General features: G+C 36.9%; 1 protein-coding gene across 2 annotated transcripts in view; it reads right to left on the bottom strand.

The window, feature by feature from the left end:
- Positions 1–14,932, bottom strand: part of Pabpc4l (poly(A) binding protein cytoplasmic 4 like) — an 18,512-nt gene extending 3,580 nt beyond the window's left edge. Inside the window, exons 1-2 of one of the 2 annotated variants that reach the window (XM_029565786.1) lie at positions 13,325–14,932; positions 6,162–6,219 (exon numbers count right to left, since the gene is read on the bottom strand). In XM_029565786.1, the coding sequence (XP_029421646.1) occupies positions 6,187–6,219; positions 13,325–14,293 (1,002 nt within the window). In that variant the 5' untranslated portion in view covers positions 14,294–14,932 and the 3' untranslated portion in view covers positions 6,162–6,186. Of the gene's footprint in view, positions 1–6,161; positions 6,220–13,324 lie in introns of those variants that run through there. The other variant, XM_008837824.3, reaches the window with a different exon arrangement.
- Between the last annotated feature and the right edge of the window lie 4,790 nt (positions 14,933–19,722).

Below are 19,722 nucleotides of genomic sequence, written 5' to 3'. Positions count from 1 at the left end.
TTGTTTTATGCTTGGTTGGTTGGTCTATCCATTTAATGGAAGTCATCATAAATCACCCTGAGGGTGGTGATTTAATTTATTCAAGTAGTCTTAGTGTACCGACCTATCAGTTCTCAATGCTCCGGATCCAGCTAATCATTTCTTTTTCTTCTGAGTTTTTGTTTGTTTGAGTGTGTGTGTGTTTCAAATAAAATGATTTTGCACTATGTTTCTAACTTTGTTGATTCATATATCCAATTCTATCAATTTCCATCTGTATCTTGTATATCTTCTGGTGGTACCTTTTTAATTTTGAGAAATATGGCAGTTTTATTTTCATTTCCTTTTTGATTTAATAGTTGTTTAAACGAGTTTCTTTATCTTCAAAGTGATTGAACATTGCTTTTCAATCATGTTATAAATTCTATATAGAAAGAAATCATTGAAAGGATGTTGGTCATATGATTTCTAGTTTTGGAAGTTTTTATGGCTTCCTTTAAAGCATAAAAATGGTCAATTTTTAAGAATACTTTGGTACACTTAAGAATACTGTAGTACCTTTATATAGGATAATATATGTCATTGTATGAAGCCTAAGTTTTCAGTGTAGTGGTCATAAGATTTTTCAAACAATTTTGTACAATCTATACTTGAAAATGTGATAAACTTTATTTTTATTTTGTATAACTTTTAAAGCTTGGCTTATTTTTTAGAGGACTTTAATAGGATGTTATTATAAAATTATTAATGATTTTAACTTCACAGAAAAGTATCATTTTAGCAATACACAATAAATTCATCTTTATATACTATCTTGTGTCTAAATCTGATCTTAATAAACACCAAGATATTAAACCCTACCTCTTCTATTGTTATACATATAGGTTTTTTATATTTTCAGTCTTTGATGGCTGTTTCAGAACTTTTACTTGAATACTTCAGTATTTTAGATTTTTTCATTATATTTAGTGAGAAAATACTTATTTATATTGGTGATGAAAGTCTTCTGCTTGCTACAGATAAAATATTCGTTAATGTCCTTATACTTTTAAGTATATAGATGCATCACTTTGAAGACATGTACACTTCCCCTTAACCATATATTTTGGAATTTATGAAAGTTTGTGATTCTAGAGCACTTGTTGCTGCTGCATTCATGATTTTTAGACAACCCATGGTAGTGTCACTATTTTTATTCTATTTTTCCCTGTCTGATCAATGTTAAACTTATCCTGCAATGATCCCTTCTCCTCCTCACCATTTCTACTCAATGATTTGAAGGGCTAACCTTTTCTCCAAGTTAACTCATGGTAGTGGTTAGCAGATTGGCTTTGTTTTCTCTTTGCTCTCTCATATCACTATGATCAGATAGCTTAATTTAAAATTTCAATTTAACTTACATACATGTCTTTGTCTCAGGATGCTCATCATGCAGTCTTAATTTCACAGATAAAAATGCATTCAATGTGTATCACAAGATTTTGAGACAAATACTTCAACTCTCTTGTTTTCAAAGGGTAATTTTTCAGTAGAAGAGAAATCATTCACGGTTAAGAACATGGGATGTATTTGTGGAAGATCCAGGTTCAAATCTCAGCACCCACATGGCAACTAACAACCATCCATAACTCCAATTCTAATGCGCTCTTCTGTCTTCTGTGGGCACTGCACAAATGGGTACACTTAACATACATGCAGACATAACTCTCATACATATAATTTTTTTAATTAAAAATAAAACTAACTTTCAGTATAATATTTAGAGGGCTTATCCAAATATGATTTCTTAAATGCTCTCTCAATATTAAAATTCATTTTATACAAGAAGATAAATTGGATAGATATAAATCCTTTCATTAAGCTTGGTTTCTTTTTCCTTTTAAGTGTTTTCTTACATGGCATTCTGTTATAAACCATTATTGTCAAAAAAGAGTGAAGTCAATCTATGATTGTTATTTCCTTTATAAATAATTTATATTTTTTACTTGGATGTTCAAAGATAGCCTTTACTTTTGCTTTAAAGTACAATCACTACTTTTAGAATATTTCTACTGTCATTCATTTGAGGTTGAGTTTAACAAGTATCAGAGTGTGAAAATTATGCAAACGTACAGCCAAGCACATACACACACACATGTATGTATGTATGTATGTATGTATGTATGTATATATGTATGAATGTATGTGTGTATGTATGTATATGTGTTTCCCATCATTTTGGAAGTATTTACATACTTATTATCCTTCTTGTTTAACTTCATTTAAGGTTTTGTTTTGGTTTTGGTTTTTTGAGACAGGGTCTTGCTATGTAGCCCTAGATGACTCACTATGTAGACCGGGCTGTTCTAGAACTCTCAGAGATCTACCTTTTCTGCCTCCCTTATGCTGGGATTAAAGGTGTGTGCCACCACCCCCAGCCACATTTTTTTCTTTCTAGCATAAACTCATTTCTAAGATAAATGAATCTTTTTATATGATCCTTTCCCATTCTGTTTCTATTTATCCAGTAGTGATTTCATAGTTCCTATAATCTTCTCACTGTACTTATTTACAATCAGGGTTTCTTGTAGGGCAGGTTTCTTGCAATTGTCATAAAAGTTCAAACCTTGAACTCCTGATTCTCTTACTTCTGGCCTCTCAGTGCTTTTATTAAATGTGTAGGACATCACACTCAGCATCATCTGATTGAAATAAAATAAGATAAAATATTTATGTACTTTGTGCTTGTACATTGGGTATGCTTTCTTTGGGAAAATGGGCTGAATGTGTTTGGTTGCATTCATATGTTCAAGTACAATACTTAAGGAAGAAATATAATATTTATATTTAGATAAAAAGATTTATAATTAGACATAGACTTCAGTGTGAGCTTTATTGGATTTGGATGGAATCCTCAGAAGAAGAGGGCATATGTATACACAGAGAAAAGATGTTAGCTGAGTGCATGCAGGGAAAGACCACATAAGGATTCTGAAAGAGGTTGGCTGTTAGCCATAAAGAGATTCCTCAGAAGGAAACAAGTGTGCTGTCACAAATACTGTAGGTTCTTATGTCCAACTCTCCTGTGGTGTCCAGACAGGACAGTTTCTTTGTATTCATCTGTCATCTTTGGAACTTACAATCTTTCAACCCTCTTTGGCAATGATCCTTGAGCCTTTGTGGGAGGTACGGCCCAAATCACTGTAGGTGTTGTCATCCCTGGGGAGGTGGGCCTGTGCTGTGTAAAAATGGTTGCTGAGCAAGTCAAGGAGAAAGCAATCTCATAAGCAGTATTCCTCTGTGATTTCTGCTTAAGTCTCTGCTTCCAGGTTCTTGCTTGAGTTCATATCTTGGCTCCCCTTGATGATTACTGTAATGCACAAGCTGAAATACACCTTTTTTTTCCAAAGTCACTTTTAGTCAGTGCTTTATCAAAGCAACAGAGAAACCCAATGAGAACAGCAAAGAACCAGAAATGTAATACTGCTGTGATGGAACTGACCATGTTGATTTTTTTTTTGGGGGGGGGGGGATTGTGTAACGATTTTGGAGCTTTGGGCTGAAATGTCATCCAGTGTTCAGTGATTAAGAAGCCACTTGTGGGAACTTGGAATATAATGCTAAGAGCAATGCAGATGCTGGAAATAGGTCTTATGAAGTTTCAAAGGGAAAACTGAGATAATCTCAAAGGCTTTATCATGGCTGTTCCTGTGATAATTTAGATTAGAATGTGAAGAAGTGAAATCCCAGCTCGGTGGAACACACCTTTGATCCAAGCACCAGAGAGGCAGAGCAGATAGTTCTCTATAAGTTCAAGGATTTCCTGGTCTACATAACAAGTTCTAACCAGCCAAGACTACATAGTAAGACCCTGTATTATAATAAAACAAAAAACAAACAGCACTGTAAAAAAAAAATCTGTGAAAATAAAAGCTTTGTTTACTGTAACAATCTATGCTGGTTAGCTTGGACTGAAAAAATCAGTTGTAGTTACCAAGAGACCAGCATCACTGAGATCAAACCTTCTGGGAAGTATTCCTTCAAGGTAAGCATGCAGAAGGTGTGGTCCTGAGGGGGCTAAGGCTACATTTCAAGCAGGCAACTGAATGTGGCAATGTGTAAGGCTCTCCCATGTGGTACTGCTTTTGAAGACATGAAGGGTCTTTGTGTTATGTGACACTATCCTGGAGAGACATGAGCAAATATCTATTTACCCCAGATAGGCAACTGATGACAGACCAAATTCCAACTTTGTGAACCAATGAGCTTTACTGGGATTCCTTACAGGAATATGGGGGGGGGGCAGAAATGACTCAAAGAAGCTGTATCACCAAAAGCTCCCTCCCCCCACTATGAGTGACAGACAGCTCATAAAATCTGGAGCATACTGCACCATGTGCAGGTAGCTTGACAAGTTGAGAGTGTCCTTTTGAGGTAGCTCAGTTTGAACCTGTTCAGGGCCTTAAGGTGCTTAGATATGCTTGGGGAGGGAGTGCCCTAATGAATCCAGTCTGTTTCAGTGACTTTCTGAAGCTATTGAGTTGTTTACTTCCTGACCTTAAGGAGTTCCCCTGTAGGATGGACTATTTCATGTCTATTATTTATCTCACTTTAGATTTCTTCCTTAAACATCTGCTGTTTATCTCCCTTTATCCTTTGTTTACCTCAGTTGAAAGCATCTTGTCTTAATGAGTTTCCCTCCAAATGGAAATTTTTAAAAAATGTTTTATTTATTGTTTTTATTTTATGTGTATGAGTGTATTTCCTGCATGTATGTGAGTGCACCTGTGTCGTGCAGTGCCACAGAGGTCAGAAGAGGGCTTCAGATTCCCCTGGAATTGGAGGTAAGGATGGTTCGTAACCGCCATGTGGGTGCTGGGAATCGAACAGGTCATCTGCAAGAGCAGTCAGTGCTCTTAACCGCTAGCCATTATCTCAGAGGAAATTGCTGAGAAGTGGTGCTTTCAAAAGCTAGGAGAGGACATTGGTGAAGGTGCAGTCTCAGTTGTAGTGGGGAACATAGGAGATTTGAGATTCCAGGATGGTGGGATGATCATCAAGGACTGTAGTATTTGTGGAGTGGAGATTGCCTGACCCTACCAGATAAGTAGTATATGCTGTGGACAGGAAGAAGGAACTTCCCAAGCCTTTTGGTGTCCAGAAGGTCATAAATGAGTTCCAGATATTGGACACTGAGCTATTTACACTATTTGATTTAAGAAAGTATTTAACTTATTTTGGATTTTGCAGGAGTCCACAGTTAAAAGACTATGGTGGTTTGAATAAGAATATCCCCCGTAGGATCCAAGTGTTTGAAAACTTTGCCCCAGCTGGTGGTGTTTGGGGGGCAAGTTTGTGAGATACAGACTCGCTGGAGGAAATATGCTACTGTGGGCAGGCTTTGATAGTATATAACCTAGTCTACTTTGAGTTGGTCTCTCTCTACTTCTTGTACCTGCTTGAAGACCTGAACTCTCAGTTTTCTATCTCATCTGCCTCCTGCAATGCCTCTCCTGCCATCAGGAACTCTTATTCCCCTGGAACCACAAGGCTAATAAACTCTTCTTTTTATTAGTTGTCTTGGTTATGGGCTTTTATTACAGCAACAAAAAAGTGGCTAATTCAGAGACATTGGATTTTTTAAGAGAGCTTGGACTTTTAAATGGTTGTAATTTTTTAAACACTGTGAGATTTTTAAAAAGTTGGAACATGATTTATGTTATGATTTTAATGTGAAATCTTGGGGATAAACAGGAAAGGAAAGGTGATGGTATAACAGTGATATGTTTCTGAGTCAAACTGAAAAGGGGTCAATTGTGCTGGTTAGTTTTTATAAACTCCAAAACAACTAGGATCACCTGGGAAGAGGGAACCTGAATTGAGGAATTTCCTCCATCAGACTGGCCTGTGGGCATATCTTTCAGGCATTTCTGTAATTGCTGATTGATGTGGCAGGACCCAGGTCACTTGATGTGGTGCCATCCCTGAGCAGGTGGGGCCCAAGCCACTTGGTGTGGTGCCATCCCTGGGAAGGTGGGGTCTGGACTGTATGAAAAAGGCAGCTGAGCAAACCATGGAGAAAGCAAGGTAATAAGCAATGTTCCTCTGTGACCTCTGCTTCAGTTCCAAACACCAGGGCCTGGCTTGAGTTCATGCATGGCTTCCCATGATGATGGACTGTAATGTACATGCTGAAATACATCCTTTCCTCTCCCAAGTTATTGTTCTTCAGTGTTTTATCACAGAAACAGAGAAACCAAACTAGAACAAGAAGAAAAAAGTAAACTAGTTGGTCAGGTTAAGATCAGAGTGTATCAAGTACTGGTAATTGTTCACCAGCTTGGGTATTGCAAATGTTGGTGTATCTTTGTATGTGGGCGGGATACTTTTTATTAATTCATGCTTTATTTTAATTTGTATCTAGACTTTTTTCTTTGGAAAACAACCTCCATCCCTCTCATCCAGGGATAATTTTGTTTAATTTGCGAAGCACGCTACTTATCCCATGCTAATCAGCACATTGCATTAACTTTGTGGTAATGACTGGTTAAGAAAACTATGTCATCCAAGCAGAGCCAATGAAAATTGGCCTAAAAATATGGAACAATTATTTCCTAAGAAACCTGAACAAATAATGTCTACTTACTAGGCATTAAAAATTGCAACATTTTTTAAAGTTAATTTAATAGAAAGATACTTTTTTTCTGCAATATAGAACATCCCTAAAAGGTTAAGCCTCTGAGTGAGATCAGGAGAATTTTCACAATTTAAGGAGCTAAAACTAGACCAATTTAATTCCAGTATGTTGACACATGGAAATACTAACATTAAAATATTAGACAAGATTAAAAAGCCAAGAGACTCAAAACCCTTATTGACCTTAATTAGTAAAGATTTGAACCTGAGTTAAGAACAAACAAAAAGTCATGAGAGTCTTTTTAAAAAGAGAATGGCAATTTCTAATATAATTTAAAATCAAATCAAAGGCAATATAAGGATTTTTTTGTAGAAGCTCAGTACTGACTACTTATCAATTGTAATTCTTACAGCATAAGTGACAGTTTGTAAGTATTGCATGAAACATTAGTGAATAAAGTAGTGGAAAGCACTAGATTATAATTGCTATTGTCTCTCATAGTTATTCAGTAAAAATTATTTCTTTAAAGAGACTACAATTCTAAGACTTGGCTTATATATTATATTCATGCTGAGGCATTTCCTTCAGAAAGATACGCTGGAAGTATTATTCTAAACACTGCCTTTACCTGAAAGGGATTAAGAGCGCCTGTACCTTCAAACTTTCAGGACATCTGTATGCCACTGGCACATGTACATAGATTAAAAGAAATGTAAACCAAAATTGTAATGAACCACTGACAGCCAGATGTGGCTCCCTAGACTAAGCAATTCTGGTGGAAATGCTAATTTAAAAACAAACAAAAACGAATCAGAACCAATATTCACTAAGTGAAAAAACATCCTGTGATCACAGTAAGATTTTGGTGACACTGACTTAAGAACTCAAAATGTGCTGTTAGTACTTGGATTTTCTTAATAACCAAGCAAGACAAACACAAATGAGTTCACAAAATGTGACGCAATATCTGTGTGTAAGCAGTCAGTATCTCTGAGAAGCTAAGTATATTGTTTCCTATAGCAAAGCATACCACTAAAAAGATAATTTTCCTCTCTTGCTAGACAGATTCAGTTCTTTCATTCAGGGGAATGTTGATTAAGGAAATTCTGTGAACTCGAATCAAGTTAAGACTGCAGAGTAAAACCAACACAGAGCAAGAAGAATTTATTTCTGCTGAGCAAACTTGTAACATAATTTGACAAATTCTAGTCTATTTGTAACTGAATTTACTACATATTTATAGCAATTACCTGTGAAGTCATTTTGTACATGTGTGTGCTTCTACATTTTCTCAAGATTTTCACATACTATTTGTTCATTTAAAAAATTTTAAAGATAATATTAAATAAATTATATACAGAATATATTTAATATTCCTTCGCCTTCCATCTATTGTCTCAATGTTGAGATATAAGTGAGTATGCAACGTGCTGTACTTAAGCTACGCTAAATTACAAACCAAAAAAGCAATAATTTATTAAATGGGATACACACTGAACTATTTCTAACCATTTCTAATCTTTTGGTACTTATTTATTTTGGAAATCTATGCAGGTGATTAAATTGAGTCTGATCTTTTCAGTTATTACTTCAGTAGGTTCCCAATTTAGACCTAATAGAAAATGATGTAACAACATGAATCCCATTACCAAACAAAAACAAATTTAGCTTTACACATAATACTGGTATAAATCTGCACAATTTATTACCCATGATGACTATACAAAATGAGGGAGAAAGAAATCATTAGCTTTAGTGTTGAAAGCTATTTGCAATAAAAAAGTAAAGGATCAAAATAGCTAAATAGCTATAAGTGATTTTAAAATTAAAACTGTCAAATATTAAAATTCTAATATAAATATTGGAAAGTATCCTGGGCTTACTATTTGCTCTCTTCACATCCATTTCAATCCTATTTCTTCCCATCTTAACTTGATTCCATGGAAAACTTGGAAACTGGTACTTTTCCCAATGACAGTAGCAGACCTTTTTGAATTTCTATGAACTGAGAGATAAGGCTTCTAGAGAAGAGCACCACCTTTTGAATATGACTCTGTCTATGTGTGTTTACTGGGATTTCCAAAACCATCCTTACACCTAATTGATGCTAAACCAAGGGAAAAAGAACCAGGAGACCCCAGGAAAGGGATCCAGAAATCCTGACCCTTGATTACTGAGGATTCCTTAACTCTGAGCTTTCTGTTAGAGAAAATTTCTTTTTCTCAGTTTGAACTGGTGTTTTCTATCACCTAAGGCAAAATATGGTACCATGAGGATACTCTATCCTATATTTTAGCATATAGGTTTAGCTTTTAAAATGATTTTCCCATGGATATTGCATTTTATTAAATCATGATGCAAGCCATATTTCCAAATAAAATATAAATAAACTAAACACTCAAGATGCTAAGTGAATTTCATATTAATAATTGCTATTCTTCGAGTATACCTTGTCTATGTCCTTGAAGTGCTTATACGTTGAAGTTGAATTCCCATTTTAAGGTACTAAGAGTGTTAAGAAGTAGTATGTTTGGCCAGTGATAAGGATTAGTTAAGCTCCTCAGAGTGGTGCCTCCAAGGTAGAAGACTGGTGGCTGGTGAGTGGAGAGGGGAAGCAGAGGAAGGCACAAGCACAGGTTTGTACTCCTTCTCCTTCCTTATGCTCCAGCCACTTTGGAACTCTGCCAGGAAGAAAGCCATCACCAGATGTGGCCGTTTAGGCTTTCAATTACAAAGTATCATGTAAGGAAGACTGAACTAATACAACTGTCAGCTATTCCTCATGTACACTTGCGCTACGTTAGTAGTATCTTTCATTCTTGATCCTCTAATTGTGAGTGATTTAAGAAACATAAATATGAGCCTTTTAAAACACAAAATACAATCACCTTCAATTAAAAATGTAAAAAATTAGAAATACTTAAAAATAAAATGAATAAAATAATTTCAAACATGTTGATCTTTGGAGGATTTTATTTAATATTTTCTCCATGGATTTAGAAAAATGTTGAGCACAGTAAAATATCGATATTAATTCAAATTAAAATATACTTTAACAATATCCATTTAAAAATTTTCAAACTGGAACAAGGCACATATGCGCAAATTCAGCTCTAACATGCAAACAGGCATCTCTTCAACAGATTTGACAATGTGGAGGGAAACTGCATGTGGAGACAACTGCTCAAAGCTTCTCTGTTGGAATGAGCTTTTACAGGAAAGCTGATCATAAAAATGAAGCTTCTCCTTCATTATCAAGGCACTTGGGCATAAAATTTTTAATTTTCCTAGAAGAATGAACTATTTCTGTCAACTAGGATGACTTGACAATAACACCCAGAAAAATTTAGAGTGAAAAAAAAATGATATAATCATGGAAATCTTCAAGATCCATATGTTTTGTAACCTGAAAGCCAATTTTGATGGAAATACCAGAAAAAAAGATAATTTCTACAAAGATGGTAGAATATTGTGTTATTAAGCTGAAACAATTCATCTATACACCTGATACGATGTTTTGCCAAATCCTTGTGCACACAAGAAAGAACTAATCTATATTGGAGCATTATCAGACATTGCTCAAATATTTGAACATTTGCATAGTTTGGATTACCCAGAAAGTACTGTCAAAGTCTGACACACTTATATATTTCCCAGTCCTGGCTCCTGTAACACCTATGCTCTAATATTATACACTTTTCCACCTAGCAATTCTGAAAGCAGTGAATTAGAATAAACATGTGAGCTTAACATAAATCCTTAGCATATATGAGTAATTATCAAAACACATGCTTTTTAAAGACTTAATACTAAGAAACAGCAAAATAAAGGGTTACTATAGTCTACACATACAATACTTCATAAGCAAAAGCTTTGGTTATAGAGTATATATACACATACAAATATATTTCACATGTGTACATATAAGTATATAAAAAAGCACAAGAAAAATGCCATCTCAGTAAAATGTTGAGAATTTTGAGAAAAAAATTGTCTTTGGAAGAACTGTAAAAACTATAAACAAAGTAAGAACATTAAGGAGGTAAACGTAAAATATTTTTGATATATATAAGCATCTCATGTTCCCTGTAAATAAAAAAATACTCCTAGAGAAAAATAGCTTAGGATTATGAAACATCAATTTACAAGTATGAAAATATAAACTGCCTATAAGTGAGATAAACTCTAAAACTTTATAAGAAAAAATAGTGAAAAAGTAAAATGAAGAAAAAATATTATTTTTTTTCATATATCACATTGAATAGGCCAGACAGTAACAAAATCACATGAATTTCTTAGAAGACATTTGAGTAATACTGATCAAGGTTATATTTTAATTGCTTTATAATCATGACTTCTCAAGCTATTTTCTTGGTAAAATAGTTGAATATATCTCAATAGTGATTTGGCAAGTTTAACTCTATGGTATTTGTGGCAGAAGGAAATAAAAATGACAGGAACAAGTTGGCACAATGTATGTTCATCAGGGCTTTTGTCTCACTATGGAGTCCTCTTTGGCCCAAAACAAAATTCACTAAAATTATTATGTAAATATGTATTTGTGAACACTGAAGTCAAACATACCACTGTCAATTTTTTTTATATTTAATTTATCATTTTTATGTCTATGTATGTAAGTGCACCCATGTCATGCAATGCCAGTGGAGGTCAGAAGAGGGCCATAAGACTCCCCTGTAACCAGAGTTACAGATGGTTGTCAGTTGCCATGTGGGTGCTGGGAATAGAACCCAGGTCCTCTGCAAGAGCAGCCAGTGCTCTTAACCTCTGAGCCATCTCTCCAGTCCCATGACTGTCAATTTAAAAAGTAATTTCAATCAAAAGAATTTTTTTTTTTTTTTTAGATAGAGTCTCACTATGTAGCCCTTGTTTGCCTGGAACTCACTATGAATACCAGGCTGGCTTCAGACAGATACCTTGGCCTCCCAAGTGTTGGGATAAAGGCATTTGTCACTATGTCTCATCTTGATAAAAAGTTTTGATATTGCTTTTCTTAAATTATCTATTTGTTAACATAGGAAAATTAGGGAGACTGTGCAACAGATTTTACCAGAAGGTAAGTCTGCAAAAGTGTTTAATGTTACTTCAATATTTTCATTGCAACATTTCATTCTCCAAGTCGCAATTTAGAAAAGGTACACAGGATATATATGATTTATAAAAACAAAACAGTTTTTTCTCATTCATGAAACTATTGTCAAAGAAAAATATTCTGGTATTTCTTTTGTACTAGTAATATATGAAGTAAAAGTTTTGACTACACGGCTATAAGGTAGAACCAAACAAATCAAAACAGAAAGAAAAGGAGAACAGCAGCAACAAGACATTCCAGAGCTTTGGTGTGAGTGGAGAACATTTTCATGTCATGAGTTACCTGCAAATGAATAGCTCTTGCTTTTTCTTCCAAATGGATCTGTAGCAGTAAATACCAAAACCCAATATAATACTTTTTTAAAATATCTAAAAATCAAGCTAACATATTAATGGACAGAAGTGAGAAATGATCTTGGAAACAGGATTAAAATAAAACCTACCCTCGGAAACAGTTCCAATGAGGCAACTCTAATATGTCAGGACACCAGCCAAGGCCAAAAGTGAATCCTCAGGTGTAGCAAGACCTCCCTATCTAAATCAAGGAGGTGGACTATGTTAAAATAAGAACAATTTTCTGAACCCTGAGATAGATCAGTATAAAATTAATTTTTTAAAAAAAGACTGATTTTATATAGAGTTTCTATGTTGGATATATACAACTTTCATGACATTGGTATCTGGTGATAACTCAAGGCATCACATTAAGCTGCATAGATTTAAGATTTAAGATGAGGTCAACTTTCCATCACCTACACTGATACAGATTTATAACTGTAGCTATCTATACATTAAGGCTTTACTATAAAGTAAGATTAGAGAAGTAGAAAGCACCTGAATTATGGTAAACCCATAGAAAATGTAACAAAATAATCCTGTAACACAATATTAATTTCAATCACTAAAAAAGTATATAAGAAACTCAACTATTTCCTGTTAACACATTAATTCAAAATGAAATCTATTCTTTAATTGAATTCAGTCTACTAATTTCTAAACTCGAGTTGCCAAAAAAGAAAAAACTTAAATGAGAAAAATTTAAATTCTATTGGTAAAAATAAATTATTTTGGAATCTTTGTTTTGAGTACATTTTTATAGATGAACTTAAGCTAGCAACATTACTGAAACAAAAATGGAAATATGTAATAAACTCAAATAATTTCTTTGCTTAGTTCAAAATGTAATGAAAATGTATTCAATTAAATTGCTGTATTAGATCAAAAGAAAAAAATGACTTTTAAAATTTGAAAATATGTCTCTGTAAAATGAATCGTTACTAAAACACGTGGGGTTTTTTTTTCCATACACACAAAAGAAACACACTAGTATAGAAAAACTGTAACACAAAATACAATGAATTAAGCAGCCAGTAGGATTTTAAGCTTACTCAAGACCAACCAGAAAGCAGTGGTGCACCATCATCACCCTCTACACAGGCTGGTGAGGTTAAGTTTGTCAGGGTAAGTTTATCTCTCTCAGTGCCTCTGAGCCAGGGCAATGTTGAGGGGTTTGGACCCCAGGATGCGGCCATTCATCTCGGCCATCGCTTTAGCAGCTTCCTCGGGAGAGGAGAAGCAGATCAAGCCAAAGCCTTTGCTGTGCCCTGCCTCTTGCATTACCTTAACTCTGCTAATGGACCCAAATGACGAAAATTCCTTTCGCAGTATTTCATCATCGACAGTGTCGTCCAGGTTCTTAATGTAGAGCTTGGCCGCATGACGCGCGCGGATTCTTTCCATTTTCATCTGTTCAAACATTTGCTTTAATTCAGCTTGGCGCTCTACTTTCTTTTGGGCCTGGCCTACAAAGATCGGCTGCCCATTTATATCCTGTCCATTCATTTCTTCAACTGCCTTTTTGGCGGCCTCGTGGCTATCAAAACTCACAAACCCAAAGCCTTTGGACTTCCCAGTGACATCTTTCATCACCTTCACGCTTAAAGTTTGGCCATATTTGCTGAAAATTTCCTTCAACCTCTCATCGTCCATGTCATCCCCAAAGTTTTTGATGTACACATTGGTGAACTCGCTGGCTTTGCTTCTGAGTTCAGCCTCCCGATCCTTGCGGTTTTTGAATCTGCCCACAAACACCTTACAGTCCCTCAATAGCTTCCCGTTCATCTCCTCGATTGCCCTGTCTGCAGCACTCTGCTCCTGGTAGTGCACGAAGCCATAGCCCTTGGAGCCGTCCTCATCACTCATCACCTTGGAAGACAGGATCTTTCCAAACACTGAGAAGTGTTCATACAAAGTTTTGTTATCAATGGATTTATCCAGATTCTTGATAAACACATTCCCAATTCCTGATTTTCTCAAATGGGCATCCCGTTGAGACCACATGAGACGGATGGATTTTCCTTTAATCAGGTCAAAGTTCATGGTGTCCAGAACCTTCTGGGCATCCGCCAGCTGCAGGAAGTTGACATAGGCATAGCCCAGGGAACGGCGTGAGACCAGGTCCCTACAGATGCGGATGGAGAGCACAGGCCCTACTGAGCTGAACTTCTTAAACAGCAGGTCCTCGGTGACATCTTCGTGCAGGTCACCCACGTACAGGGAGGCCAGCCGGTACTTGGCTTCCACGCTCATGTCTTTCCTTCCACCACCACAAGCCCGTTCCCCAGGAACTCCCGGGGGATCCTTCCAGAAAAGAGGCTAGACCACAGTCAGGTCCAGCTAGGGCGCTCTGGCCTGGGGATGAGCGCTGCGAGGCCCAGCTGGGGTCAGCTGCGGCTGTCGCGGCCCGGCCAAGCGCTCCAAGCGCTCATGGAGATGGAGGAGCCCTGCCTTCCAGGGCGCTGACCGCGCTCCTTCCAACTCAGGAACAACTTGAGAGTGGCCGGCGGGGCAGGCCCTCCATCTTTCCGCTCGCAGCTGGGGCTTTTCCGCGGACACCCAGGCCTTGCTCGCGGCAGGAATTCCGGCGCCGCGTGAACGGGAGCGGCAGCCTCAGGGCGGGCGGAGGCGGAGGCCCGGGGCCGGACGCAGGGCCCAGCGCGGGGGAAGCGGGGTGCACGCTAGGCGGCGTTCCCCCGTCGGCCCGGCTGCGGACACCGGCTCCCTGCTCCGTGGGCGGCTGGCCGCGAGAACCCGGAACTCGCAGCCCAGGGCGCTGCGGCCGCTTTCTCACTTTGAGGGGCCCCGCTCCGCCCGGGCCCCTCTCCGGCGCCCCTCACCCCCCAGGGCTTGGCACAGGGCGGGAGGCGGCGACGGGGGAGGAGGAAGCTGCGGGGAGGGGCCGGCAACCCACCGCCGCTGCCTGACCACCCGCCCTTCCCAGCCAGAGCGGACCAGCAACTCCCGCCTAGTCCTCGCTCAGCCCGCCCGCGACCCTGAAGGGACTTCTGCACCTTCGACACTGTCTGCCCCCACCCCACCACGATCCTGCAAATCCCAGTCTCACGCGGCTGTCCTGCAAGGCCAACTTTGCAGATGTGTTTTTGTAGACAACTATTAGGCTCTCTGCGAAAAAGTTTTCTGTAAATCTCTTGAGTCTATGTTTCTCTTTTCAAAGAATTTACGCTGCTTCATACTCTCTTAGTATTTGTCTTCTTACTTAACAAAGTACATTATGGCATAATACGTGTTGTCCGCATTTTGTTTGCAGGGATTTACAGTGGTGAGATATTCAATATTTTCTGAAAACATCAGCTGTGTGGAATAGATGAGGGTGTTAGCCTGAGGCTGGTTTTTACACAGAGATATGGAGACAGGAACACTTCACTCGGAGGGGGCTGCAACTTTAAATAAATTAATAGATTGAAAATGCCCAACACAGTACTATGAATGTACTGGATTTAATGTAATGCTGCCTTCACTCCTGTAGCATTAAATGCATTATTTAATATATGCCCTAGCAAGCCTTAAGATTTGAATCATGATGCCTCTTAGAAAATCAAAATTGGTTACGTGAAAAACTGAACTGCGTGGATCAGTTTACATAAAACGAATGTATTGCTTTTTAAACATTAGTGAACATGAACAATAACCAAAAAATCTTGTTTAAAAGCAAAGTCTGGCTCAGTAATTGGTATAGATGTGAAATTCTATATTTCTAAAATCAATGACAAAAAAATCTGTTGATCTCTGATTTGTGCTTTGAATAAAAGCACTTTATAGCTATTGAGTCCAGGTTTAACGGGTTTTTTTTTAATGTAAAAACTAGAAAACACACTCACCTACCACATATGCTCATCATACAGGCACACAAATGTGCACACACACACTCCTCTTTGAGAAGATGATATTATAACAAAAGCCATTGTTATTATACATTAACGAGAAGCTAGATTTTCACTATAAAATCCAAATTTATCTTAACCTATCTTAAAACTCACTATATAGGAGTCCAGAATATATAACCCAGTATATGAAGGACTGCTGAAGAATAATCATAAATATGCAATATTATGAAAGCTATCGGGCCTCCATTTACTTGTCTAAAAACAACACACAGATTTACTAAAATATAAAGGAACTAGCCCCCCTGTCCACCAGGGGGCTCAAAGGTAAGACAACTTGAAAACCTTAGGAGCATCTACATACCCGCTGACCTCTGTCCTCCCATGATTTTTATTTTACTTGGCCCAGATTGCTGTTACCAGGATCAAATATCATTTTCCTTTGTCTTCCTGATTCTCTACAACTCCACTGTTCTTTTTTGAAGAAGATGCTGTTTTAGCTGAAATTCAAAGCCACCCATCTGAAATCTAATCATTGCCTCTGTCTTCTATGTAAAGATGGAACAACACATCTTAATAAACTTGTTCTTGTTTTTCTGCTGTAAGTCTATTTCTTATTACCAAGATTTGTTACAACCAAGAGTATATTAAATGTTGAAGGAAATGTTGAAGAAAAAAATAAAAACCTTTCCACTATAATAATGAATTTATGATTCTTTAGAAATGAATCTTGGCTGACATTTTTTTCTCAGCTCATCCTGTTATGTTATCTGAAAGGGTCACTTGTAAGAATAGGTAAATGAGGTGATTTTCCCTCATAATTTATTCTAGACTGCAATTTAAAAGGGTGAGAGGATATTCCTGGATACAGGACACTCTTACTGAATGTGTGCATCATGCCATAATATATTGCAAACCTTCAGAAAATGTCACCATGAATAGCATAATAATTCTTTTATACAAAGATCCCTATGAAGTCTGACTGCAGTCAGTGGGAAATATGCCTAAGGCTACATGGGTTCTTTGTACAACACAAATTCATTAAACATGTACCAAAATATTTAAAGAAATCATGGGGTTTTTTTTCCTGTATTTTAGTGTGCTTTTATTTTTCCACTCAGCATTTTGTAGAAAACAAGGAAGCACTTCTAAAATCTAAACTTAGTACTTTGTTGTTAGCCCCACTCAAGTACGCACAACTGTTAGAAACCTTATTTAGCGAAGCTGAGAGTGGTGGTACGTGCCTTTAATACCAGCACTTAGGAGGTTGAGACAGGAAGACTAAGGGTTCAAGTTTAACCTCACTTAGCAAGTTGGAGGCCAGCCTTGGCTACCTGAGACCTTTTTACAAACTAAAAAAATTAAGAGAAAAAAAATTCCTATTTGGTTAAATGATTAGCAACTGTGCCGCTTCTTAATTATTGTATTCATTAAACTGGCTTTATTTTTATCTTTTCACAAACTAGGTACTTGAGGCATCAGTGATTCTTCCTTACCTTTCGTTTTGTGGGTCTCAGTCTTTGTCAGTGTGCTCCTCATCAGGAGCAGCTTCTCTCACTTTCTCCCACTCCTGTTAATACGTGGCTCATACCTCCGTACTGTTGCATGGTCATAGTCATTCATTCTTTGTTCATTCTCTCTGTCTTCTAGTCTGTCACACATTTTGAACCAGAATAATTTCACTAACGTGCCCTTCACAAGATCTTATTGAAAGAAAATAACTAATGTCATCCAAGATTTTATAAAATCAATCCCATTCCAATGACATGCCTCTTGTCTTGTGAATTTTTCATTTATTTTACACGTACATACAGTTATTTTTAAAGTACCATTTTATTTCTCATAATTATTCCAATTCTATGAGACTTGTTTAATAATGTTTTGTCTAAACAACCCAGCTAGCACTCACTACTGTTCCTTTACCAAAGCAACTGTTTTCCTATATGCTCTGCATTTTCACATCTCTCTTTGGCATGAGTTCATCAGGTTTAAAAGACTCGGGAGGCAGAGGCAGGCGATCTCTGTGAGTTCAAGGCCAGCCTGGTCTACATAGTGAGTTCCAGGACAGCTGGGGCTACAGGGAGACCCTGTCTCAAAAAAAACAAAACAACAACAACAACAACAAAAAAGACTTTGACTTGAAAGCCATTTTGCTTTTGACATTAGCTGTCTTTAGATTTAGCTGTTCTGACTGTGTATGTTGTTAACTTTTATGTATTGTTGACTTTTATATATTCTGAAAATATTTGACTTAAATGCCAGTGTTTTGTCTCATCTTGGAGAAAGTTTACTTTTTCCTAACCTAATGCTATTTATCTTTGTTATCTTTCAGTGAACAAAATTTTTATATGGATGGATCACATAATTACCTGGGAAGATGGTGCTTTTCTCAAAGGACAGAATGCCAGTGATCAAATCACTGATATTGATGACAATAGAGATCATTACTTTCTGTGGTATTTATTACAGAAAACTAAGTATACTGTTTTGAGTATGGCAATGAATTTTCAAAAACAGAGCTGTTTTTCAGAGTTCCTCAGCTCTACTTCGTCTTTGTTCAGAGGTAGTCACACATTAATAAATTACTTACTTTTCTTCAAATCCATAAGCACTATTTTAGTAGAAATGTGTTAAATACATGAAACTTGCTTTTGTTGCATTATGAGGTGGTTGTGTTCAATATTTACTAAAGCAGTATACTCTTGTATTTTTCAGACTATTTGACTTACTTTTATTTCACAACAATTATGTCCTTTTCCAGTTGTAATTGTTTTCTACTTTTTTCCCAAATGGAGCTTTAGCTTTTTCGAAGATGTGGTTAACACTTAGGAATTACTGCTTTTTATATGGATGGACCGTTTAGAGATTTCACAGTATGAAATACATGATCACTAATTGTTCTTACCTAAAGACTTATTTCAATTGCAAATGTTACCGATCAGTTAAAATGTTAAATATTGTATGTCCACTCAGAAGTTTTATAAATTGTGTTTAAAGAAAGAAACCAAAGCAGGAAATTTAAAACAGTATTACTAAATAATCTGACTCTATCAGAGAGAAATTGATCACAGATTTATGAATAACTATGCTATTAAAAATGCCTCTGTGGAGAAAGATATGGATGTCTTTTCATGAACTTCAGTGGGAATTTAGGGACAAACAATATTTGTGTTACTATTTAATAACATCTAGGTTACAAAGCATAGACGTGCAAAAGTTTGCATTATAGTTTAGGAAGAAAATGTAAAGGTAATATGAGATACCTGCTTGGCACAGGGAGCAACAGAACCTGAGTTCAATCCCCAGGGGACCCACATGGTGAAAGGAAAGAACTAATGCCTGCAAGTTGACCTCCGCCTTCCACATATGTGTCATCCACTGTTCCCAGACACTGATAAATAATTGTAATGAAAATTTTTAAATAAAACGTACTCATGTCCCAAAATAATTTCTGAAATATTTTTGAATCATTGTTCTGTCATAATCATTTTGAATAGACTCATTCTGGGCATGGTGGTTACTCTGTTAGACACAATTGGTGGTGGACACATTTACTTAATGTCCCAATTTGATTATCCTCAGATGTGTGCTGAGACCCTTCATTTATCAGTGTAACATCTCCACTTCTCTTGTTCCTCACCCACTTGCTCTGGGCACTGACGTAACTTGTATTTATGTCCCACCTCGCCAAATTCAGGAAGGTGTTTCACCCTGTGTTCACAGATTCAGCAGAGTGCCTTTCTGTAAAGCACTCCAACTCTTCCTAACTGAATTGCTAACTGAATACCTCTCAGGACACAATCCACAGAGGCATGAACCTCACAAGGAGTAAAAGGT

The sequence above is a fragment of the Nannospalax galili genome, unplaced genomic scaffold (assembly GCF_000622305.1).
Source record: "Nannospalax galili isolate Female #2095 unplaced genomic scaffold, S.galili_v1.0 scaffold96, whole genome shotgun sequence".
NCBI classification, from domain to species: domain Eukaryota; kingdom Metazoa; phylum Chordata; class Mammalia; order Rodentia; family Spalacidae; genus Nannospalax; species Nannospalax galili.
Note: the sequence above shows the minus strand (reverse complement) of the source record. Positions and strands in the feature narration are given on the sequence as shown.